We start from the raw sequence: 22289 nt of genomic DNA on the forward strand, positions 1-22289 counted from the left end.
TAAAGCCTTAATATCTATAAATTTATTTTGCATTAACCATACTTTTTAACATAAATGTAAATTGCGTTATGCTTTCTTTATGAAAAATTTAAGCTGCTATCTTTAGTTTTCAAAAGTGTATACAAAAGAAATTTTTACCTGACTGTAAATCTTAAAAAGAGGTAGACCCTTTTTGTGGTCTCCCCCAAGTAGTTCCCCAAATTAATGAGCTCCCCCGCCAAACTTTTGAGTTCCCGCGGTCTGCCGTTGACAGTTTAACCCGGCTAAAGTGCTCCCGACCACGGTGCACTACAAATCCGAATCCTAAACCGAATGCAATTGCCATTAGAGCCCGACCGCAGCACGCCCACAGGCCACGCCCCGCTTAATGATGCTTGATTTAATTAATGCCGCATTACCTACGTGGCCGGGTTTTCCAGGGAACTCAGGGGTCCTCGATTGGGATTGGTATGGGGTCGGGAGGATTGCAGGATTGGGAATCGCAGCGGCCGGATGGCAATTGGAAATGCTGAGCGCGGGAGGCGGGAGAAGCAGCGACAGGATGAACCACATTGCCATTTGCTGATGATGATAATTTATTGCCCCGAAGGGCTTACAGAGCCGCTCCTCCTCGGGTCCCTGGCGCTGGTTCCTTGGAGGAAACGATTTCCGCCTCGGCCTGCCTCGGGCGTGGGCAAATATTTGCCATGGCTTTCTATTTCCCCAGCCAGGCCAAACAAATTGTTTACAATATTTATTGTTTGTTCGATGTTCTGCCGTTCTGCGGCCGTTGACAATGATGAAATGGCAACTTGGGCCCAGGGAGCCCAGTCGGGAAATCAGCGCATGTGACTTGACCAGAGGAAAGAAGGACGAAGGATCCGGGACCCCGAAAGTGGATGTCGGGATGTCTGGGTCACGACAACGGCGTCAATGCTCATTTCCTCTCGGCTTTTTGCCCCGCTCCCGACTCGCCGGCTGTTTGTCCAAGGATTACCAGCAGCTGGCTTCGATGTCCTGCCGCTCGTCCTTCGCAAAATGTAATTCATTAAACTTTATTGTCCAGCGCTTTCCTTTCCCACTGACCCCGCCCTTCGAGTTCGACTCCAGTTTAATTTGTTTTTGCGGCAGGAAAACCTCATTTATGGCCCATGTACACAAAACTTTTTGGCCAGATTTTAAAACAAAAAACCAAAATAAGCAAAACGCGAAACGCGAAACGCACACAAAATCATAATTACAATTTTCAATAAAATCTCCCTTGGCGCGGGCCGAAAACAAACAGAACCGCTTGCGCTGCCTGCTAATTATAAATTATAATTTTCCAGATCCTTTGTTGCCGAAAATTAATCTTAATGAAATTATTCAAACAAAAGTTTTGTGCAATCGCCGGGGCGGCTTCTTCCCGCCCGCCGGCAATTAATTTCGCTCAGCATTCATGGACAAAGTGAAAGCACGTTTCGATAATGAAAGCCGCCGTCGGCCACGCCCCCCGCATCACATCCCGCCCCGCCTCTGCTAATTGTGCTAACAACTTGATTCCAGCTGAGCAACTTTCCACACTCGACAGTCGCCCTCGAAAACGGCCTACACCACATAAAAGTGCCGGGGATCAGGGGAAAGTTTCCCCTTTCCCCCTTTTCCTTTTCCTTTTCCTTTTTTTGGTTCTGCCCCAAAATGTATGCTATCTAATTGTTAAAGCATCGAGCAAGTGCCTCAGATTTGAGTTCCGAACGAATTGCTCTGCCGAGATGAAAATCAGACACGAACTCTCTTCCACTGCAGTTTCATAAATTTGAATTTCAAATTTAATACACACACGCCGGAGGGAGGGGCCGAGGAGGACGCAGCGCCACAGATTCGACTCTCAGATACCTCAAATTTAATTTAGAACCGGGCCTAGAGGCTGGGGGAGGAGCGTTGTATCCACAAATCATGATATACGTGCTGACAGACTGACAGGTGGGCTGATATCTTCAGCCTGTTGCTGACGTTCCTCAGAACAGAAAAATAGTGATGGAGAGATTACCGACTTTAATTAAGCGGGCCGAGAGATTTGGATTTCGATTGGATTACTATTTCAGTATGCTGAGATGGTAAGAAATCAAGGAAGGATTTAAAAGAATTGCTTGAAATACTGTAAATACTTTATAAGCTAAATATCGAGGTTCTATTTATTAATAGCAATAGGCCTGTTGTGTATTGATTTATAATGATATTTATAATTCATCTTTATTTTTGTTTTGTATATTTATCAATATATTTTAAAGTTAGTTAGGGCAATATTTGTTTTATAATACCTTTGTGGAAAGAATTGATTTTTTAATAGGTGAAAGCCATAAAATAGAATATTAATTTTTTGAAATAAACCTACATCTTAAGACTAAAGAAGAAGAGTATATCGATCGAGATAATAAGTATTTAGGGTTAGTTAAACATTTATTTATTATTATTCCAAGGAACTCGTTCGTTTTATTTACTTTCTTATGTAGTATCATATAAAATAATAAACCTTACAATATTAGTTTTATATTTTATGCTATAAATTGGTTCAATTACCTCTGACAAGTCAAATACAACCCATCCAGAAGAAGTGCATACCCGTCGTCCTTTTTGATTTCACCGCCTGCCACAAAGCAAAGTTTTCTCTCGATGCCAAAAGTTGGAAAGTTCTATCCTTATGCAAATTGATTTGTGTCGTGTGTTCTGTTCCTGCTACAATCTCCGCCCAGCTCCACCTTGTGCGTGGGTCCTGTATCCATAAGTATTTATTTGATTAAGGTCCTGTATGGCTGGCATTTCGAGTAAACACTGTAAACTCGGAGGCACAACAGAACTATTAACAAGACATAGAGGGGGATAAATTAATTAAAATGTCAACGTGAACTTATCTTTCGGAACCAATGTCCTTGTGTACAAAGCCGTAGCTCAGGATACGTTAAGTCTACCTTTAAGGAATACAAAAGTAAAGCCATAAAAAGCCAGGGAGGGGACATGAATTTTTGATGGGCACAGACCGTGCATAAAAATTAAAATAAATTTCCAGTGTGATTTCTATGCCAGAGTGGGCATGCATATTCATATTTCCACTTAGCCATGGAGCAGACCAGTCCTTTATTTACCTTTTTCGCATTTCTATTTGCACAGGTGGATGGCCGAGGTGTGGGAGGGCCCTCCCCCAATCAGGAATGCCGAATCGGACAGTGCAGCTAATTAAAGTTTAATGTTTAACAATGGTCAGGGCCCATTAATTGCAACTGACACCTTCTTCCACAGTGGGTGCCAATTGTATGCGGACACACACTCGCCCCCGGTGTTTGCGTTTCATTTACCTTCTTATTTTGATTCCAATTAAGCCCGGAGGCAAACAGAGCAGGAGGAACACGAGGGGCAGGATGAAAATGTTTTACTGGTTAACAGGAGGCCCTGGCTGCCACACATATGATATGTATCCTACGCAAATACGCCATGCACACCCGTGTATATAGTGGACTTTATTATGGAGCGTGACGAGAAATGGTCAGCCAAACAAATCGCAAATAAATTAATTGCAAAATGCAATTCCAATCGAGGCGGCGGAAATTCAATTGCGAGCACTAGCGAAAATCAGAAACGATTATCAGAAAATATAAACCACATATGCAAAAACAATGGAAAACAAAGTGTGCCAATTTCATATTCATATATGAATGCTGTTCGAGCTGCAATCCATTTGCAATCCAGAGCGAAATACAATGGGCCTGTTTAGCGCGTAATCTGACATCATGAACTACAAAACTATTTGAAAATTCAATGAAATATTTATCTCGAAATCCATGTTGGTAGTGCTTAAGTATTTAAGAATTTCGTGTGATGCTTTTCATTCGTTCGATTGATTTCAAATCAAGGGGAAACATTGGAAATACATATATTTGTGTTGGAAAAGGAGGCGCCGAGTGTTTTCCTGGGGTCAAGGGTGGTTCTTTGGCCGGAATGCGAGGGCGCACAGGCCGACGGCCATTAGATTAGCTTCAATTAAGCGTTAACAACTGAGTGACGGCCAGAATCCGGAGGAGATAGCAGCCGGCACAAACATAAAATGCAATCTGGCCGCAGATAAGTGGGCCTGCACCAGCCGAAGGTGGGCCATTTGGCGAGCGGCTGCTCATTAGTCTGGAAGGGATCCCCTGCGGCCGGAGGCAAAGGTGCTAAAAAGTCCATCAACTGCTTAAAATGTAATCAGAGCTCGGTCATATCGTGTATCTTATCGCTTTGACATGTGCCCGGGGCTTTAGAGTGAATCACGGTTTACGTGTTTGGCCAAAACAACTCATTGGTTGGGTCATCTTGTGGGTCATTTCACCGCAATGGATAATCTGGGCACTGTCCTCGTGGTCCTGTGCGTGCTCAGCTTCCTGCTCTTCCTGCTGCGAGTAAGTTTGGCTATGCCCTCAAGTTCTTTGCTCGCTATTCCAGCCAAGTGTCGTCTTCCAGGTGCTGCTGATTGCCTCCCGCTCGTACTCCTCCTCCGCGATGTCGCAGCGCCCGAAGGAGGCACCAGGTGAGTTAGTGGGGCAGTCGTGGAGAGCAAACATAAATATTTGCCCCCGTTGGGCCACTGAACCCGTTCTTGAGATGAGCGAGAGCGGCCGCCATAAATCAAGAACGACATTAATATATATTTATGCCCGCGCTCAGACATATATCTATTTGCGCACATTTATCATATCGCCTCATTAGATAAATTGCGACGACGAACAAAAAACAAAGCCCTGGCTCGACACTGGTTTTGTCACCTTATCAGCTAATGATTACAAAGCAAATATGTGTGTTCTTGGGTTTTGGTTTTTGCTATTTGGTTTCTGGCCGGGTGTGTCTGACCCATGCCCGGATGTCCTATCAATTCGGTGGCCAGTGGTTCAGTCGGGTTTGTCGGTTCGTCAGGGAACGGCGGTCTTCGAGAGAGTTTCTAAAATTCGTTAGGCATCGCAAGTAGCCCTAATCAGCGCGGAGTTAAGCCCCAATTTAAACATGGCTCCTGCCTTAAACGCAACGGCCAGCACTCTTCTGAGTAATACCACTGCGGTGGTAAACACTACTACTCTAACCACTGAAAGTACGGACTTGGCGGACTACAATTACACCACGCCCGTCACCATTTGGATCACCGATGGCGGCTACGGTGGCCCGTACATGTTCTTCTATCCCAGCTACGTGATTTACATTGTGCTGGTCTTCCTGTTCGTCATAGCCTTTCCGCTGGCCATGATCCTGGTAAGCCCATCCGAAGTGGAATGCCTGCAGATCCTCCTCATGCTAATGCTCCAATCTCTCCCCCGAAGAGCGCCAAACGCAAGCGGGAGCTCAACGCCCGGACTCTCGCCCAGCAGAGACAACGAGGTAACTTCCCTTTTCCAGGCTCGTCATGGTTTTTGTACTTTTAATGGGGGCACCACACATTGTCTAGCCTAAATAACCTGCTTGAGTGCTTCGAGGAAACCGAAATTGATCAGTCCCAGGTAGAGGTAGTAGCAGTTGAGCTTGAACAGCTCCCATCGCTCGCGCACCCGCAGCCAGAGGATCCGCGAGGAGCCGGAGGCCGACTGTTGGGTCCGCTGCTCGGCGTAGGAGCTCTGCACACAGCACTTGGACATGACCCAGAAGGCGGTCATCCGGTTCTGCGTCCGCAGCGTGGACTCAATGCCGCGAATCAGGTCGTTGGTCTTCAGGATGAGCAGCATCTGGCGGTCCACCTGCTCCAGAACGTCGGAAATGTGCGGCAGCACCAGCGACGTGTTGTTCTGCAGCGTGTTCTTCTGCAGAATTATAAGGGGAATACTATTAATACCTAAAAAGGACTTAGGCCTGCACGAACCTACTTCTTCTTTGGAATATTTGACTTTGGTGAGGCCCTGCATTACTGTTTCCCAAGGTCGTCCCGTCACCATGCAGGCGAACAGCCCGTAAAGATCACCCTGGATATGGGGATAGTCGATAAGTTGCAAGGATTCAAAAGGATATTCTAGCTTCTATAGATACCTTGATGCCCAGCTGCTCGCTGTGCTGCCTCATCGCCTTGCGGTCCACATTGAGGATGCTCAGCCAGAGATTGGAGTAATCATACCGGAACTTATCCGTCAGATTGGCGTACAGCCCGTGGTCCAGCAGAACGATTTCCAGGCTGTCCTTTGGCGTGCGTCGTACCAGGATGTTTCCCGGATGTGGATCGCTGTGCACAAAGCCAGTGCTGAAGATCATCTCGGAGTACAGCTGGCCAATGCGATTGGCCACCGCAAAGGGATCGATTTTGTTCCGCCGGATGTAGTCTAGGTCCGTGACATGACCGCCCTCCAAATACTCCATGACCAGGACGCGAGAGGAGCTGAACTCCCAGTAGATCTTGGGCACCCGCAGCCAGGAGTACTTTTCGAACTGCTTGGCCACCTTCTCGGCGTTGCGTCCCTCGTTGAGGAAGTCCAGTTCGATGGGCAGGTTCTTCTTGGACTCCTCCACCAGCCAGTGGATCTTGAAGTCCGGGAATATGCGCGCCAGCACACTGACCGCCAGCTCCATGGTCTTCATGTCCACGCGGGAGTTGCCCTTGACGTAGGGATGTTGTACTTTGACGGCCACAACCTCGCCGCTTTTCAGGCGCGCCTTGTGCACCTGGGCGAGCGAGGCGGTTCCCAGGGGCTCCCGCTCAAAGCTGTCGAAGATATCCTCCGGATTGCAGCGCAGATCCTGTCTGATCACCTTGTAAAGGTCCTCAATGGGGTTCTGCGGGGCGTCGGAGTGGAGGACCTTCATGGTCTGCACGAACTCCTTGGGCAGCAGGTACTCCAGAGCGCCAATGTGCTGGCCCACCTTGATGTAGACGCCCTTGTTGGTGCAGATCAGCTGGAGCAGCTTCTCAGCGGCTATCTTGTGCACGCGGCTCTTCTCCGCCTTGTACTCGGGCGTCTCCTTGTCCCATTCCCTGTAGTAGAGCTCGCGCTTGTAGGTGAGTGCCACGTCCACGACGGCGGCGGCGGATCGGGACAGCCGAACGATGCCCAGCGAGTTGGGGTCGTAGTCGTTGGTGTGCAGGCTCCAGCCGGTGGAGGCCAGACCGGCGCCCACGACGCCGTAGCCCAGAACGCGTCGCAGCAGCATCTCCTCCAGCTGGAAAATAGAGTTTCCTCGGTTAAACAAGCTAAATCAACAGGTGTCAGTGGCGATTAACCTCTGGGCTTTCACCTCCGATTACCAGAGTGGCTGAGTCACTGAATGCGCCTTGAACTTTGCCCACTGCCCAGGGACTTTGGCCAACTCGAGACCGCTAAACCTGTTGCATCTCCGCCAACGTTTTCATTTACATTTTCCCTTTTACACACATTTCCCCGTGCTCCCATGCAGCTAAACTTTCACCTCGGCGATTTGGCCAGCGTCATTATGTAAACACGCCTGACTGAAGGTGAGCCGTCGGCCGCTCGGAATGCCTGTACACGGTTTCACTTACTCGGTTCTGTGCGCTTCAGGTGGCGCCGCTTCTTCGACGGCGCGTAGGTGTTGAAATACCACAGTCTGTGATTAAATCGCAGCGCTCCAACTTCTGTGGGCCTCCGTTGGCGGCAACAGCTGATCGACTGACGTCAGAGCAGCTGACCCAACAGCGGGCTCAAGGGCGTAGTCGGGTCTTGGCGAAGGGCTCGTTATATCTGAAATCGATATTTACAACTTATTAAGTACGGAGTAAAAGACCTTGGCTTAGGAGTAGATTAAATACACAGAGGCCCCAACAATAAATTAATAGTATTTGAACCCCTTGCGGTTGCCTGGCTACGCCCATGGCAGTCAGCGGTTAACAGGCTAGCTTTAGCGGTTAACAGAGCACAGACAAAACGGTTACTGTTAGCCTAAATCCAACGGTCATTTTTTATTTGAAATTTTAACAGAAAAATGCCTAATTTAATATTATGTTATAATTAAACTTTGTGAACTATTAGGATGACTTAAGGTATGCTTCTATTTTTATCAGCCATCGATTAACATAACCAGACTTTGCTTTTGCTTAAACTTAAGAAAAGGAAGATCTTTAATCTTTATATGGCCTAATGTTTTAATATAATTATTATGTAAGGTACTACCTTAGCTCAGTTTGGAAACATATACATAATATATTTGGTCCATTAACTAGAGTAATTCAAGAGAATCTATAAGTCAAGGAGTTATGAATTCTATTCTGATCTTCTTTTCCCGCAGCCCGCCGCCAAATGGAGATTAATGTGACGAACAACTGCAACGGCGGCTCCGGCTCCGGCGGAGTCAGCAACGTGTGCCTAAATACCCAGGACGAGATCAGTGTGCTGCCCAAGACCTTGGACCTGCCGCCCAGCTACGACGAGGCCGCTTTCAGCGAGCGAAAGCACGACAGCACCCTGACCATAGCCACCAGCCTGGAGGCGAGCAACCCCAACCTGGCGGCTGGAATCAACGAACCACCGCCGGTCTACGAGGCGAACGTGGCCACCACGACCACGGCCACCACCACCACAATGTTTCTGGTCAACGGCCAGCCGCCGGTGGTGTAACTCAGCATCGCGATTCTGAGGAATCTTACATTTATTCTTATTTATACACTATACGAAACGCCTGTACAGTTTTGCTTATGTAAATAAACTGCTCCTCAAAAATTGCATACTTTAGTGCGGGATTTTACATTGTTTTGAAAATAACACGGCACATTTGATTTTTACACAGATAGGCATAACAAATAAAGTTTTATGATTGAAAACTATTCAATGCAAGCTGAGTAAGCGCCTCATAATAATCTTTGAGTTCAGACCAACTACTTGAGAGAATATCAGGCAAACAAATAAAGCAAAAAACGTATATACAGAGATGTGTATAGAAAAATGAACTAGTTGAAAACGATGCAATGCATTCTGTGGATGCCGCAAAATAATTTTTAAGTTTCCACAAACTAAACTCTACTTTAAAGATGTCAGAAAAAGAAAGTTAACTGAACACGAGCAACTAAACTAATTTTCATAAATAGAATAAGATTTCTAAAGAACTAACTATATGCACTAGCATCTTAAAATTTCCTCGAGTGTGGGTCCCCAGCGGCCGTAAGGATCTTTAGGCAGAATAAATATGTTGTCGCACCACGAGTAGCCAAGGACGCGATTCTCCACGATCTTCTTGAAGGCAGGATTTTCATCAATCAGGTCTCGGTAGTTGTCGTTGGAAACGACGGCAGCATTCTTTTCGTATGCCAGCTGCAAAATGAAGCTGAAGAAGGAATACGGGATATTATAAGCCATAAGCAATGATTATGCTAGGAACTAACCGATCATCGTAGCTGGAAGACATTTGGCCGGGAATGTTTTTGCACGGCGTAAAGACTATCTTGCCCTCCTTGTGCAGCTTGTCGAGCAGCTCTGGATTCGATGACTTGTAGTTGTTTTTCCGAAACATGGGAATCACAGCCTTCACGTCGTGCCCTATCTTTTCAAAGTACTGCAAGCAATACTTTATTCCCTCGGAAGAGAAGATGTTCGAGTTGCCATGGCTGTCAAGAAATAGAAAGGTTAGTATACTCTCAACAGAGTTTAACTATAGAGAACCCACGCGAAGGCCACATTGCTGCCATCGATGATAATGGACCTCTTGTTCGTTTTTGGCTTGTCAGTGGTCTCTCCCGCCTCCTCCGAGGGATTAAATGTGTTGCTATTATAGTCTCCGAGCTTCTTCTTTTCGGCAGTGGTGAAGAGGCTGTCATTCATCCGTGCTGTCTTCCTTCTGGGAGACTCCGCCAGCCTGGCGCTCCTCCTTTTCTTCTTTCCATTCCGCGGCGGCGGGGAGTACGATGGGATTGGGATGAAATCTGCTGTTCCGGTAGTGTCCTCTATGAATATTACTGAATCGTTGTTGTCAACAATTGGACTTGGCCCTCCTTCGGGCACTTCTTCATCCAAGTTGATGACAGACTCCACGGAGCCCGTTTTCACGACCGTAGAGTACAACACTGGATTTTCCGTCTTGGGTTTCACCCGCAACGCAGCCTCGCCATTGCAATCCTCGACAATATTATTCAAGAGCATATCACTGGTGCCGGGTGCTCCATCATCCTCTTCGTCATCCTCGATGTTTATGGAGACGTTCGGGGTCTCCAGCAACACGCAATCGTCATCATCGCTGCTCACCAACTCCTCCACGATTTCCCCTTCTTCAATGGTGTCGTTCACGGTTGTGGCAGAGTTTTCAGTGGCCTAAATTTAACAACCAGAACGTAAATTAAAGATCTTAAAATCCATAGAATCTTTACCGTTTGCGGTCTGTAGAATTTTGGTTTGGGAAGCACTAGGTTCTTCACGGGAGATTCTTTGCTGCGGAAGACCAGTCTGCGCTTGATCTGAGGATTCCTCTGGCCATTGTACTTCTTTTTTATGGAGCCGAGCAGCTTTGTTATCAGTTCGCAATCCAACTTCTTCTTAAGCATGGCCTTGCGTTTCCTTTCCTTGACCGAGTTCTGTACAAAATCGCATGCCATAATGGAGTTATCTCTAAATTTCGATGAGTTACCTTGGGCTTGGGGTCCCTCATCTTCCTGAAGCCATTCTGCTGCACCGCTGTTCTCGGCATTTCGGAACTTGTGCTGGAGACCGCTGTGTCTAGTGTTTGGACCTGGGGAAACAAATCTGTTTAACGTTTTCCGCTTGGACCCGACTGTATTTGTTGAAAAGTAATTCCAGAGTTACTTCTCCTACTTACTGCGCTAACGTTTGGTTCGTTCTTTGGTTCTTGAGTGCTTTGAGTGAAACTACATGGCTTGGTACACATTTACATCAAGTTTATTATGAGCTGGAGTCTACAGGGCTTACGTATATATCTAGGCGTACACACTAACTAGGAAATGATTTTGATTACACTTGACTTAGGAGTAAAATTAAGTAGCTGCTCGGCAGAGGAGGTAGCTCTCCCGTGCGCGAGTGCCTTGCAGTCAAACGAGGTAAAACGGCCGGTAAGTACACAACTCAATAGCAGTAAACAAAGCAGCCCCTTCGCAACCCGATCCTTCTGACTCCCGACTCCCGCTTACTGCTTCTTCAGCTCGCCGATCTCGCGGCGTATGTTGGCGCGGGCCAGCTCCTCGTACTTGTCATGGTAGTCCCCAGTGGCATAGATGGAGGGTATCATCAGCAGGGTCTCCAGCACCTTGATGCGCATGGCCTTGTAGGTGGCATCATCCAGATTGGCGTACTCCGAGCGGAGCAGAGTAGTGTAGTGCTTGTACTCCTCGGGCGAGGCACTTCAGTGGGCCAAAGAAAAGGTAGAATAGGTGGAGATTGGCTGTACAGGTACTCACGCTAGCACAACGAGGTCCACGTCCTGCAGCAAGTTGGCCTCGTCGTCATGGCACCAGGTCAGCTGGTTCTCGGGGGTCTTGCGCCCCAGCAGGTTGCACACCAGGCTCTTGGCGTGGTCCTGTTCAGGGTAAAAGACGCGCGGATAGAGAGGTACATTCGTGGCACACGCCTACTCACATCCTCGATGACGGCATCTTGGCAAAACTCCTCGAAGACCTCGCAGTTCTGCTCGGCACAGCTGCGGTTGCCGTCGAAATGGTAGTACTGGAAGAAGGCGGCCAGCACGATGTTGGGATTGGCCACGCCCGCCAGGTGCGGCAACTTGCGCTGCATCATCTCCTGCCAGTTGTGGTAGGCGCGCGCGGGATCCTCGGAGCTCAAGTGCTGCTGGATGCGGGCGTACCACTCGTTGGCCACCTGCTCGGGGACATCGTGGTGGTCGCACACTTTCTTCCAGATCTTCTCCATGCTTGGTGGGTTCTCGATCAAATACTTTGGCCGCTCGGATGGGGATTTCGTGGTTTTCTGGCTATTTGGCCTAGACAGCGATGACAGACGGTTGGCTGGAGCTGGTCTTTCTGGAACTTTTCACTATTCACTGGGAATGTGGGGTGCTGGGGGCCGGCGGTTGCGCACTGCCCGAAGGAGCCCCCACCACCACCTGGTCACCACTTGCGGGAAAACAGAAGCTGCGCGTGCCACCGACGCGAACTCGGAAATGTCGCCAAAATGCAAATAACCCTATAGAATGCCTGGAACTCACCGTGCTCGATGGGCCGGGATCGGCGTCCCTACGGAGATCCTTGGCCGCCAGCTCAAGCAGGATCTTTGAAGCCTTTGTGGACGCCGATCCCCGCTTGTGCCAGTGCTGCGCCGCCTTCCTGACCTTCTGGCGATCCGCCTTGCTCCTTGGCTTGCCCATTTCGGGGTCGCAAACGTTCTTATGGCGGTTTAAAATGGCTAAAACTCTCGATCCTCAAAATTCACGAGGACGCAATGCTACAGCTGACGCGCAATGTGCGTGTTTTGGTATTCTTTCCAGGAAACATACCGCTTTTATTTATTTAAATATACCAAGATGATGTATTTCCATAGCGTGTGGTTGGTGTCACCGCCAGCTTAGCAATGTTAATTCTAGTCGGTCTGTCGGTGTTATTTTTGGTATATACCAAAAGTAAAATGCCGAAGGTTGGCGACCTCGCTAAGTTAGCGTTGCACACACCACATATATTTACCAGCTAGCCCGTACACCAACCCATTGGTTGGTGTTTGGCCCATCTCTGCTATCGCGCACCTGACAACCCTGCTAGGCTTTGGAAAACAATTTTTGCAAATTCGTAAACAAAAAACTGAGAGTGGAAATGGAGCGGGCCTAGGGGTTTGCAAGAGGAACCGGTTACATCATGACTGCCTGCGTGCTCTGCCTGGTCTCCTCCGATGCCGGCATCGGCCTGCAGTCCGCGGAGGGCGTGCGTCTGGGCATTAGGGCGACCATCAACAAGCACTTTTCGTTCTCCGAGGTAAGCTGTGCGCCATAATTGCAAGTTCGGGTGCTTAAGGATCGACATCTTCATTTCCCTTAGGTCCTTACTGCGGGCAGTGATGCGGCGGTCTGCCGGGAGTGCTGGGACTGCATCAGCAGCTTCGAGGAGTTCCACCAGCGGGTCTCCGGCCTGCACCAGCAGCGCATCAGCGACGCCAAGAGCGTGCCCATCGAGTTCTTCGGCCAGACGGAGGAGCCCATCAATCCGCTGTACTCCGTGGAGCTCGACGCCCTGGCCGAGGGGTTCTTTGCGCCCAGCGAGGTGAAGGTCGAGGTGAACGAGCTGGAGCCGCTGCCCAAGGTGGAACTCCTGGAGGACCCGGTCAACACGGAAAGCAGAACTGCTTCCAAGCGGCTAGGTGGCCATAGCGAGGGCTCCCCGCACCCAAAGCGGCGCATTAAGAACGAACAGCCACTGGACAGTGACTCGGATGTACCTTTAGCCGATTTTCTGGGCTCGGACAGCAAGAGCAGCTCTAGTAAACCGGCAAAGAACAGCCAGCCGACCAAGGGCCGCCCGCTGCGTAGGAGCACGAGACGTGGGCGACCGCCCAAGGCCAAGCCAGAGCCCGCTGCTTCGCCGAAGAAGGAGGAACTGGACTCCAACGACGAGGAGGACAACGCCAGAGAAAGCAATGACATGGAGTTTGTGCCTGCCGAGGCGGTCCTGGGCACAGACGACAGTGGCAGCTCCTCCAGCGACAGCAGTGGCGAGGACTCCGACCAGAGCCTGCCCGACATTGAGCCCGAGGAGCGGTACGCCGAGATTCCCAAGCGGGTGGTGGTGAAGCCCAAGAAGTACCGAAAGCGGGAGAAGCCCCTGGTGCCGCCGGTTCGCCTGAGCCGGGAGGAGATCGAGCGACGGAAGCTCCAGCAGAGCGAGTACGACGAGATTATCCTGCAGTTCTTCAAGAAGTTTCCCTGCACCATCTGCAATCTGCTGGTGCAGAACTTTGCGGACATGCGACGCCATCAGCGGCTTTCCCACAACATCGAGGCTGGCTACATGGAGTGCTGCGGGAAGAAGTTCCACATCCGCAAGACCCTGGCGGAGCATGTACTGGTCCACAAGAACCCGGAGCACTTTATGTGCTCTCAGTGCGGGCGGGTGTTCCAGGACTCGCGCGCCCTGGATGTGCACGAGCAGACGCACACGAATCCGGAGGTCAAGGCGGAGCCAAAGGAAAAGCCGGTCTACCAGTGCGAGAAGTGCCCCAAGAGCTTCATCACCAAGTCGGCCATAGACTACCACTACGTGTCCAAGCATGTGCCCAAGTCCGAGTTCAAATTCTCCTGTCCAGAGTGCAACAAGAAGTAGGTGTCCCCATGCAACCGGTCTCCACGATTAATCTCCCAATGCTTTCAGGATCCCCACGGAGCGCAAGCTGAAGGAGCACCTGCGCTACATGCACGACCCGGAATCAGCCATCATCTGCGATAAGTGCGGCAAGACGGTTCGCTCGCAAACGAATCTCAAGAAGCACCACGAGCTGGAACATTCCGAGCAGCCGCGTCCCAAGCCGGATCCCGTGCAGTGCGAGATATGCGGCACCTGGCTGCGCCACCTCTCAGGACTGAAGCAGCACATGAACACGGTGCACGAGCCGCCGGGCGGCGAGCATCGCTGTCACATCTGCAACAAGACATCCACCAACTCCAGGGCCCTCAAGCGCCACATCTACCACAACCATCTGTGCGAGCGCAAGTTCAAGTGCGGGATGTGCGAGAAGGCCTTCAAGCGACCACAAGACCTTAGGGTGAGTTTTGGACCCGCTGGCTAGGGAATTTCGAGTTTCATGAACCCCAACTGCAGGAACACACATCCACCCACACCGGCGAGGTCCTCTACACTTGCCCCAATTGCCCCATGACGTTCTTCTCCAACGCCAACATGTACAAGCACCGGCAGCGACTCCATCGAGCAGAGTGGGAGGCGGACCGCAAGAAGCCGCTGCCACCGAACATCATGAAGATTTCGCAGGGCGCCACCTCGGCCATGAAGAAGCGCCAGGGCGGCGGCGCCCTGTTCCCACAGTCGGAACAGAAGCAATAGCATTTGTCCATTTACGACATCCATAGATAGTAGATAAATCATCAACCATTATTATTAACTCGCACTTAACACAGATAAGTTAAGCCATAAATAGGTAGACGTGGACGTATTTACATCGATTTATGAGGCCTGTATCTTATCTAGCTATCGTCCTGCGGTATCCGGATTTCCTCGCACATGCCCTCCTCCCGGTGAATGCTCGCCCAGTGCTGGGAGAGCTCCCGGCTGATGGCCTTGCGGAACACCATGCACGAAATGTGCGGCAGCTTCTCGAAGCGCACCCGCAGCAGACCGATCCTGGCCAGGGAGTAGCGCCAGTTCTTCATGAGGTGCGCGTTCTTGCCCACGTGCTGGGAGTCTGGGGTGATGAGCACCAGGATGCCCTCGGGCAGGAGCAGATCGTAGGCCTTGAGGCAGCACTTCAGTCTTTGCTCCGCGCTGGGCATGTACTCCAGCAGCAGGCTGAAGATGACGCACTCGTAGTGGTTGGCTGGGAGCCTCCTCACACTGCCCGCCTCCAGAGCAGGTTCTTCTATGCCGGGCACCACCTCCACCTTGAGGAAGTCCGCCTGCAGCACATCTTCGGTGGCGGGGCAGAGATCTAGAGCGGTGACCTCCAGATGCGGAGCACTGGAGAAGGGGTTAAAGCAGCTGCCCACATCCAGGACATGCAGTCTGTCCGGCGGCTCCTCCATCAGCCGGCACTCCACATCACCCAGTTGGCCCTCGGCTCTGTAGGATTCCAGGAGGCGCTGCTCCCGTTGCCGTTTCTGCAGGTAGATTCCCTCGGTGAAGAAGTACTTGGTAATGTAGTCGATGGCCCACTTGATGCGGCTCCGTGCCTGCAGCTCCACGTTCCCCTCGTTGGTCTCCCATATGGCCGCCAGTTGCCGCATGGCCTTGGCGTATTCTGCCAGCCGCTTGGCGTTCTTCGGGCTCGTGTGCTCCTGCCAGGCCGCGTTGGCGCCGTGCTCTTTCGTCAGCTGGCGCAGGCTCTCATGGCAGCTCTTCACAATGCTGGCCAGGCGCTGGTGCTCCTCGGTGGCCATTCCGCTGGCGTTTGATTCAACTGATTTGAGTTGTGTTTACAAGTTGCAAGTAGTTCCCTTCATTTAATCGACTAGTCGATAGTACCATCGATTAGTGAGGCAACGAGAATCAACTATCATTAATCGATCAAATGACCGCTGGTCAGAAAATTCAAAATATGTTGACTAACTCTGATATTACAAGGAAAGGTGAAAAATGATAGATTCTAAGCCCGAACTATGGTATAAACATGCACCTCGGATTTCCTCGACCTCCTCCGCTTGTTGCTAGAGAAGCGGACAAATATGGAAAACCTATTCCTAAATTTGTTTGAGAATTTGTATTACATATTATTGGTGTTTTAAATTCCTTATCAACACGATATACAATTTTAGTTTTGGTTATGAGTTGTGGTCCGTTTATGAGATGCCTATTAGCTATCTGGCTTTTCTGTTTCAGGACTGGTCATGAGCCTGGGATTGGGCGAGTCATCGAACCAGGACATGACATTGGCGCAAAGCGCAAGGACTTCCATTTGGGGATTCGGGGGGAAGACGCGGCCAAAACACTCGAGCAACTCCGGCTGCTGGCGAACCACCTCGAAGTACTCCTCCATCGAGATAATGGTATCCTTGTCCAGGTCGAACTTAAGAAAGAGCATTTCCTTCATGTCCTGTAAGGAAAAAAACTACTAGCCACTCAAATATAGGAAAAATACACCTAACCATTCGCAGTTCGGCGGCCTCGTCTTCGTCCTCGCAGTCGAAAAACTTCTTAACGAAGAACCCCACCTGCTCGCCATTCAACTGCTGGGAATCGGTCTTATCGTAGATCTGCAACAAGGGTCTTCCATATTCTCCCTTATCAAAGTAAAACTATAAACTCCTCACCGAAAAGGCAAACTCCATCTTCATCTGCAGATCCCTGGTGAAGTAGATGGTGAACAGCCTCACAAAGGAGTCCAAGTGCACATGTCTGTCCGGAAAGAAATCCGAGGACCTGGAACCCGGGGTATGGGCCATTCTGTACACAATGGTAGCACTCAGTTCGCGATCCTCAATCTCGAACAGAAGCTCCATCAGCATAGAGAGTTGCGCGATGGTCATGTACTTGGCTCTGGGTCCATTAACCAGGACGAATTTGTGGTAGAGCATCACTATGCTGACCAGCTCGCTGTGTGTGAAGATGGAGTTCCTTTCCAACCTGGCAATGGCCTTTACATAGACGTAGTTGAAGCGGGCGTTCTCCAGGGTATCCAGGGAGCCGTCCAGGTCCTTCATGCTGCGCCACTTACAGATTATACAGTGGTTCCAGAGGTTGATGGGTTACACGGTTTCTAAAACAATTTTATAGTAAAAGAGTGTAGATATAAATGAGCATTAGAAATAGCAAAATCGATTGAACTTTGGATTGTGAATTTGTGAAATATTCCGAGTAGCTAACTTTGGGGGACTCAGAAGAACCATTAAAACGCACGTCCCAGATGTTTACACACTATGTATTTGTATTTCATTATCTAATGGTTTAATGTTACCTCGCTCTCGCCCGACATAGGGTATTTATTAAGCTGAAGCAAGTGACAGGATATTACAGCGCTATACAACACGACGTACAGTAACTTATGATTACACGAATTATAAAAGTTCTCGCTTCTGTATGGACAAACATACATGGATTTACATTGCGGCCTGGTTGCACCCCTATGTATAAGTGGTAGTTGTGTAAAAAAACTTAGAACTAAAGGAGAATATATAAAAATAATACAGTGGCCATAGAGAATACTGACTGATGAGTAAATTGCGTCCTGCAAGTGGGGAACTTATCCAAAGTCTGTGCTGAGTATTTTTGAGTTTGTTTTCGACGACACAACCGCGTTTGAATTGATCTCTCCGCCCGGCGCGCTGCTCTTAACTGATACCGATAAAATTATATAATACTAATTTCTTGAAAATGCAATGCCTGTGAGTTCGTTCGGTGCGAAATGCACAAAAAACAACAGTCCATTAGTCCGCGTGGCAACTTGAGTGTGTCGATGAGTATTCGCATCCGCATCTGGATGAGCTACATTTCGCTAAACGTATTTCAAGCTAAATTTTAAAGTACTGTTGATGTTTCCTCTAAATGCCCTTACACGCTAATTGCTGGCAATTCGTATTGTATATGCATATGAGCCAACGGCCACGGCCACGCCCCCTAATTGCAGGCGGCATTGAGCGCCAGCGCCCCCTCCGCACTGGTCGATGGCCCGGGGCCCTCGTGGACGTTGTTGTAGTCCGCTTTGGCATTGCACTTGGCCGAGCTCTGCTCCTGTATGCTCCCGTTCAGGCCGCAGCCCTTCAGCGTGTAGATCCCCAGGCGGGCCTCGTGCTCCCGCCGCTGCTGCCGCAGCCGGATGTCGTGCTCCTCGCGCATGTGCCGCAGCTTGAGGTCCTGCTCCTGGCGGTAGTAGGCCATCTTGACCTCCTGCTCCATCTGCTCGAAGCGCAGCTTCTGCTCGTGCTCCCGCCGGGCGTAGTCGATCTCGGCCAGGCGGGCCTGTTTCAGCAGCCGGAACAGGTCCTGCTTGTACTTCTGCTCCATTTCGGAGGCGGCCACCAGCTCCAGTGGCTGGCTATTCGCGTCCGCCACTGGTGTGGCGCCCAGGGAGAACTGTTGGTGCGAGCTGATCGGAGCCACGCTGTTGGAGGCCTCGTTGTCATCGGACAGAAGCGACTGGGCCTGTGAGAGCTGGCGAAAGAAGAAGTATTAGTGAGGTTTAGCCAACTATTGCTATTACTAATGTTGAATGGAGATTAATTCTGTGTTTGTATATTACTCTCTTTTATAAAGGATATAAAATTTAAGGGTTTAATTAAAGGATTCCTTTAACACACAAAGAAAAAGTTTAGACTTCTGGAAGTATGACCTTAAATTAAGTGCCTAATACGTGTTCTGAGTATAAGACTCTGCTAATCCATTAAAGACTGTAAAAACTCACATTCCTTTGACGCCGTTTCCGCGGTGATCCGGCTCCCTTTTCGTTTTCCTCCCCCGTCTCGGCGGAGGTTTCTGTCTTGGCGCCCGAGGGCGACTGCTTGGCCTTGGCCCGCTTGCGACGCTGGGCTGCCGGCTGGGCGGGAGTGCCTTCCTGCTGCGAGTCTCCATCCCCGCCGGCGGTGGAGGGCGGCGGCGAGGGAATGGCGATGGTGGAGGTCTGCAGCGTGTCCTCGCTGGCATTTGTGGAGTTTGGCAGAGCGGCCAGCGGCATGTCCTCGTCCTCGTCGATGTCGAGGAGCTCCTTCTTCAGGGCGCCATTCGTGTTGGCGCTGCGCGTCTGGCTGCGTGAGGTGACCGGGTCCTTCTGCATCTCCTCCAGGAACTCGATCATGCGCATGCCTTCCAGGGGATCAGACTTGGGATGCTTCTGCTGGTGCTCACGCTTCGCGGAGTTCTTCATGCTGCGCCACTGCACCTGGATCTGCTCCAGCAGGCGGTGGCGGAAGTTGAGGGCGTTGAACCTGGGGGTGGGGTTGGGTATCATTAGAATAGGAGCTCCTTCCTCGTGCCACAGTTGCGCAACTTACTGCTTGGTGATCTGCGACCACGCCAGACGCTTGGCCTTTATGCTCTTGGAGTCCACGCTGCGGTTCTCCACAAAGGCCACCTTGGACTTGATGACCTCGAGGAGCAGCCCTCGCTCGGCCTCCTCCCAGTTTAGGGAGCGTTTCTTGCGCGTGCCCTTCTTCTTGCCACCCGCGCCTTCCTTTTCGCCAGCATCCTCGGCCGCATCCTCCGCGTTCTCCGCCCCCTCGTCCGCAGTGGCGCTGCTCGCCTTCTGTGGCTTCAGCTCCACCTTCTCGTCCTCGTCGTCGTCCTCTGGCGGCGAGGAGGATCCCTTGGTCAGCAGCTCCTCCAGTTTCATTGTTTTTGTTTACACAGCTTTAACGTTCGATTCAGTTGGACTCCAATTTGAATGCAAAAATCCTATTTGATTTCTGTATATACTGCAGTGTGGCCAGGTGGCGCAAGCTCCAGAAGTGGAGGGCTTCCGTTCAACCAAGAAGGAAAAATACTACAAAATACTGTTGACTTAGGAATGTGAATAAAGTGTTAATTAAAGGCAATTTAATAAATACATTGAAAATATACAAAACATATGCAATTTACACCTTATTTCAATATGCATAGGAGTAAAAATTCATAAAAGGTAAACTCTTAATCTGTAAAATTTTTTACCTAAAAGTTCAAATCCAGTCAAAACCCATATATTGAAAATTACATTTTTAATTTTATAAATTGTAAGAAATTGTATTTAAATTTTCTGTCTTATTTCTTACATGAATAGCGAATTTAAGAAGTATTCTTTTAAGAACTAGTAATCCTCCTAAGCATGTTACAATTAGTTCGGAAAATGGTCACCCTAGACTGGGCCAGTATATTTCGGTATATTCCAGCAGGTCATACTTGGTATCGAACGAGTAAGTAGCAGGCGTAATTTTCCGTTTCATAAGAATCCGAATTGAGAATTTATTCCAATTAAACCAGCGAGATGGCTTTCGGTGACTATCCAGCTGAGTACAACCCCAAGGTGCACGGGCCCTACGACCCCGCTCGCTTCTACGGCAAAGGTGGGTACCGCGAGGAGTGCGCGAATTACGTAATTTTGCGGCAGTCGCACACTTACACTGCCCGAAAAACCGCTGGCCACTTTACATAATTGACCGAATATCCTTGCAGCCGATGTGCCCTTCGGACAGGTGAAGCTGGGCGAGATCGGCGCCTGGCTGGGACGCCGCAACAAGACCCCCAACGCGGTGGCCGGAGCCGTGAGCCGTGCCTGGTGGCGCTGGCAGCACAAGTACGTGTTCCCCAAGCGCGCCGGAATCGCTCCCTTCTTCCAGCTGACCGTCGCCAGCATGACGTTCTTCTATCTGATTAACTACACCAAGTTGAAGCACCACAGGAACTACAAGTACCACTAAACGGCGCTGCTCCCGGTGTTGCTGTCCAGCATCTACACTAGACACTACACTCTCCACAAGGCGTGCGAGTGGCGGGCAAACACCGTAGAACCCTATCTATATTTGGCTTTTGTGTTTTGAAAACCGCTTAAGTGAATAAAACGGCTGCGAATATCCATGCTGCCATAGACTCTATCGTTATCGTTGCCGTTGCACTCGAAGACAGCGTTTGGGCCTATGTCCAGCTCGGAATAGGAGTGCTCCCAGTTGGATGTTGGCCTGGCCGTGTGGATTTCGCAGATAAAGGGCAGCTCCCGGTCGCAGTGGAGCGTTTGCCAGGTTCCCTGCGCCGTCAGGGCCACGCAGCTGGCATTGGTCAGCTCCTGACTGGTAGTTTGCAAGCTCTTAGTTACGTTTACTGGATTAAATGCGTGGTCAACCCACCTATGACGAGGATGACCTGCATCCCAGGCCCTGTAAAGAAAGCACTGCAGGCTTTCCTGCTGGGAGTTCCTGAAATCCAGGGCGTTCAATGAAGTGGATCTGTTGTAGACCAATCCCACGTAGGCCAGGAACACATTCGCTTCTTGCTTTTCGGGCTGGGACTTTCTGTTGAACTCCAGCAACCACTGGGCCAATGAGTTGGTTCTGAACTCGGAGGCTATGTGGGCCAGACTGCCAGTGTACTCGGAGGAGTTGGAGCAGGTCAACGAGGCATTCAAGTAGGCACTGGGCTGGGTGTATACCACGAAAAGGCCCACCTCCGGCAGACAGCTGTAGTTCTGCACAACTGGCAAGGCGATTGCCATTTTAAATATTGTAAAACATAACCTAGAGCACCAACCTGTTGGCCTGCCATATAAGCTGTAGTAGTCAAAGCGACTGTCGTTGACCATCCCAGAAAATGTATTGTTCTGCGGACACTGCAGCACATGGCAGTTGAAAAACTCCCCAGGTTGTTCGAATGCACTCAGACGACTGCGAACATGCTGCTGCTTCTGACCCTCCTTGCCAAAGGACCTCTGGTCGTATATGTTTCTCCTCCTTGCTCCTCCTGGAGCGTAGTTCAGGGCCAGACCCCGCATTTCATGGGCCAGATTAACGCAGTCCTGCAGGGAGGAGGTGTTTTCCAGCGCCAAAGGATCCTCCGCCGAGGCTCGCTGACACTGACGCACCAGGTGGAACTGCAGGGGATTGGACCTTCCAGTGGGGCAGTTCAGGGAGCCCATTGTCAGACCCATCAGTACATTATAAATAAGAAGTGTGGGTTTTCCCATAGGATTAAAGTCAAAATATGATTGATTTTGCAACATAAAACCAAAAATATTGTTTTAATATATTAAAAGGTTTTCTGTAGTTTTGTCTGATCTTCTCGATCCCAAAGCTAAACAGATACTGATACCCAATTTGTAGCG

The 22289-nt window shown here is 49.9% G+C and overlaps 11 protein-coding genes across 16 annotated transcripts in view; 4 read left to right on the forward strand and 7 right to left on the reverse strand.

Moving 5' to 3' along the window:
- The window catches only part of LOC108022552 (uncharacterized), a 30459-nt gene extending 26553 nt beyond the window's left edge, over nucleotides 1–3906 (forward strand). For 3 of the 4 annotated variants that reach the window (XM_050888260.1, XM_050888259.1, XM_050888261.1), the window contains exon 8: nucleotides 3127–3906. The gene's annotated coding sequence lies outside the window, so the exon portion shown is untranslated. The remainder of the gene's footprint in view (nucleotides 1–3126) is intronic. The other variant, XR_007764127.1, reaches the window with a different exon arrangement.
- A 196-nt stretch (nucleotides 3907–4102) lies between these two features.
- On the forward strand, nucleotides 4103–8642 carry LOC108022555 (uncharacterized). 2 transcript variants are annotated; one of them, XM_050888264.1, is made up of 4 exons: nucleotides 4103–4163; nucleotides 4254–4391; nucleotides 4453–4519; nucleotides 8200–8642. In XM_050888264.1, exons 2-4 carry the CDS (start codon nucleotides 4326–4328, stop codon nucleotides 8526–8528), a joined length of 462 nt encoding a protein of 153 aa, XP_050744221.1. In that variant the 5' UTR covers nucleotides 4103–4163; nucleotides 4254–4325; the 3' UTR covers nucleotides 8529–8642. The 2 variants fall into 2 exon arrangements, with proteins under 2 accessions (XP_050744221.1, XP_016947033.1); XM_017091544.3 differs by lacking the exons at nucleotides 4103–4163; nucleotides 4254–4391; nucleotides 4453–4519 and adding exons at nucleotides 4924–5232; nucleotides 5301–5358.
- On the reverse strand, nucleotides 5364–7595 carry LOC108022550 (aarF domain-containing kinase 1). The gene is made up of 4 exons (XM_017091535.3): nucleotides 7457–7595; nucleotides 5998–7119; nucleotides 5838–5933; nucleotides 5364–5774 (listed from the first exon to the last, which is right to left on the reverse strand). The coding sequence occupies exons 2-4, from the start codon at nucleotides 7108–7110 to the stop codon at nucleotides 5427–5429; spliced, it is 1557 nt and encodes a 518-aa protein (XP_016947024.1). The 5' UTR covers nucleotides 7111–7119; nucleotides 7457–7595; the 3' UTR covers nucleotides 5364–5426.
- On the reverse strand, nucleotides 8542–12333 carry LOC108022551 (uncharacterized). 2 transcript variants are annotated; one of them, XM_017091539.3, is made up of 6 exons: nucleotides 12073–12333; nucleotides 10525–10626; nucleotides 10268–10471; nucleotides 9571–10211; nucleotides 9290–9511; nucleotides 8542–9231 (listed from the first exon to the last, which is right to left on the reverse strand). In XM_017091539.3, exons 1-6 carry the CDS (start codon nucleotides 12229–12231, stop codon nucleotides 9027–9029), a joined length of 1533 nt encoding a protein of 510 aa, XP_016947028.1. In that variant the 5' UTR covers nucleotides 12232–12333; the 3' UTR covers nucleotides 8542–9026. The 2 variants fall into 2 exon arrangements, with proteins under 2 accessions (XP_016947028.1, XP_050744215.1); XM_050888258.1 differs by lacking the exon at nucleotides 12073–12333 and adding an exon at nucleotides 10714–10782.
- LOC108022553 (uncharacterized) lies at nucleotides 10772–12026 on the reverse strand. The gene is made up of 3 exons (XM_017091543.3): nucleotides 11487–12026; nucleotides 11309–11427; nucleotides 10772–11251 (listed from the first exon to the last, which is right to left on the reverse strand). The coding sequence occupies exons 1-3, from the start codon at nucleotides 11775–11777 to the stop codon at nucleotides 11038–11040; spliced, it is 624 nt and encodes a 207-aa protein (XP_016947032.1). The 5' UTR covers nucleotides 11778–12026; the 3' UTR covers nucleotides 10772–11037.
- A 254-nt stretch (nucleotides 12334–12587) lies between the features above and the next one.
- LOC108022991 (transcription factor grauzone) lies at nucleotides 12588–15024 on the forward strand. The gene is made up of 4 exons (XM_017092221.3): nucleotides 12588–12829; nucleotides 12893–14166; nucleotides 14219–14609; nucleotides 14666–15024. Exons 1-4 carry the CDS (start codon nucleotides 12713–12715, stop codon nucleotides 14903–14905), a joined length of 2022 nt encoding a protein of 673 aa, XP_016947710.1. The 5' UTR covers nucleotides 12588–12712; the 3' UTR covers nucleotides 14906–15024.
- Nucleotides 14933–16120, reverse strand: LOC108022992 (S-adenosylmethionine sensor upstream of mTORC1). The gene has a single exon (XM_017092222.3). The coding sequence runs from the start codon at nucleotides 15952–15954 to the stop codon at nucleotides 15046–15048; it is 909 nt and encodes a 302-aa protein (XP_016947711.1). The 5' UTR covers nucleotides 15955–16120; the 3' UTR covers nucleotides 14933–15045.
- Nucleotides 16121–16259: 139 nt separating this feature from the next.
- On the reverse strand, nucleotides 16260–17374 carry LOC108022341 (uncharacterized). Its single transcript, XM_017091204.3, has 3 exons — nucleotides 16825–17374; nucleotides 16660–16767; nucleotides 16260–16607 (listed from the first exon to the last, which is right to left on the reverse strand). Exons 1-3 carry the CDS (start codon nucleotides 17212–17214, stop codon nucleotides 16368–16370), a joined length of 738 nt encoding a protein of 245 aa, XP_016946693.1. The 5' UTR covers nucleotides 17215–17374; the 3' UTR covers nucleotides 16260–16367.
- Nucleotides 17375–17469: 95 nt separating this feature from the next.
- Nucleotides 17470–19930, reverse strand: LOC108023094 (uncharacterized). Its single transcript, XM_017092355.3, has 3 exons — nucleotides 19498–19930; nucleotides 18912–19431; nucleotides 17470–18661 (listed from the first exon to the last, which is right to left on the reverse strand). The coding sequence occupies exons 1-3, from the start codon at nucleotides 19833–19835 to the stop codon at nucleotides 18128–18130; spliced, it is 1392 nt and encodes a 463-aa protein (XP_016947844.1). The 5' UTR covers nucleotides 19836–19930; the 3' UTR covers nucleotides 17470–18127.
- A 409-nt stretch (nucleotides 19931–20339) lies between these two features.
- Nucleotides 20340–21069, forward strand: LOC108022732 (putative ATP synthase subunit f, mitochondrial). Its single transcript, XM_017091822.3, has 3 exons — nucleotides 20340–20391; nucleotides 20459–20541; nucleotides 20651–21069. Exons 2-3 carry the CDS (start codon nucleotides 20463–20465, stop codon nucleotides 20893–20895), a joined length of 324 nt encoding a protein of 107 aa, XP_016947311.1. The 5' UTR covers nucleotides 20340–20391; nucleotides 20459–20462; the 3' UTR covers nucleotides 20896–21069.
- LOC108022731 (uncharacterized) lies at nucleotides 20988–22274 on the reverse strand. The gene is made up of 3 exons (XM_017091821.3): nucleotides 21719–22274; nucleotides 21319–21664; nucleotides 20988–21261 (listed from the first exon to the last, which is right to left on the reverse strand). Exons 1-3 carry the CDS (start codon nucleotides 22185–22187, stop codon nucleotides 20988–20990), a joined length of 1089 nt encoding a protein of 362 aa, XP_016947310.2. The 5' UTR covers nucleotides 22188–22274.
- Between the last annotated feature and the right edge of the window lie 15 nt (nucleotides 22275–22289).

Source organism: Drosophila biarmipes, chromosome 2R (assembly GCF_025231255.1).
Source record: "Drosophila biarmipes strain raj3 chromosome 2R, RU_DBia_V1.1, whole genome shotgun sequence".
Classification (NCBI taxonomy): domain Eukaryota; kingdom Metazoa; phylum Arthropoda; class Insecta; order Diptera; family Drosophilidae; genus Drosophila; species Drosophila biarmipes.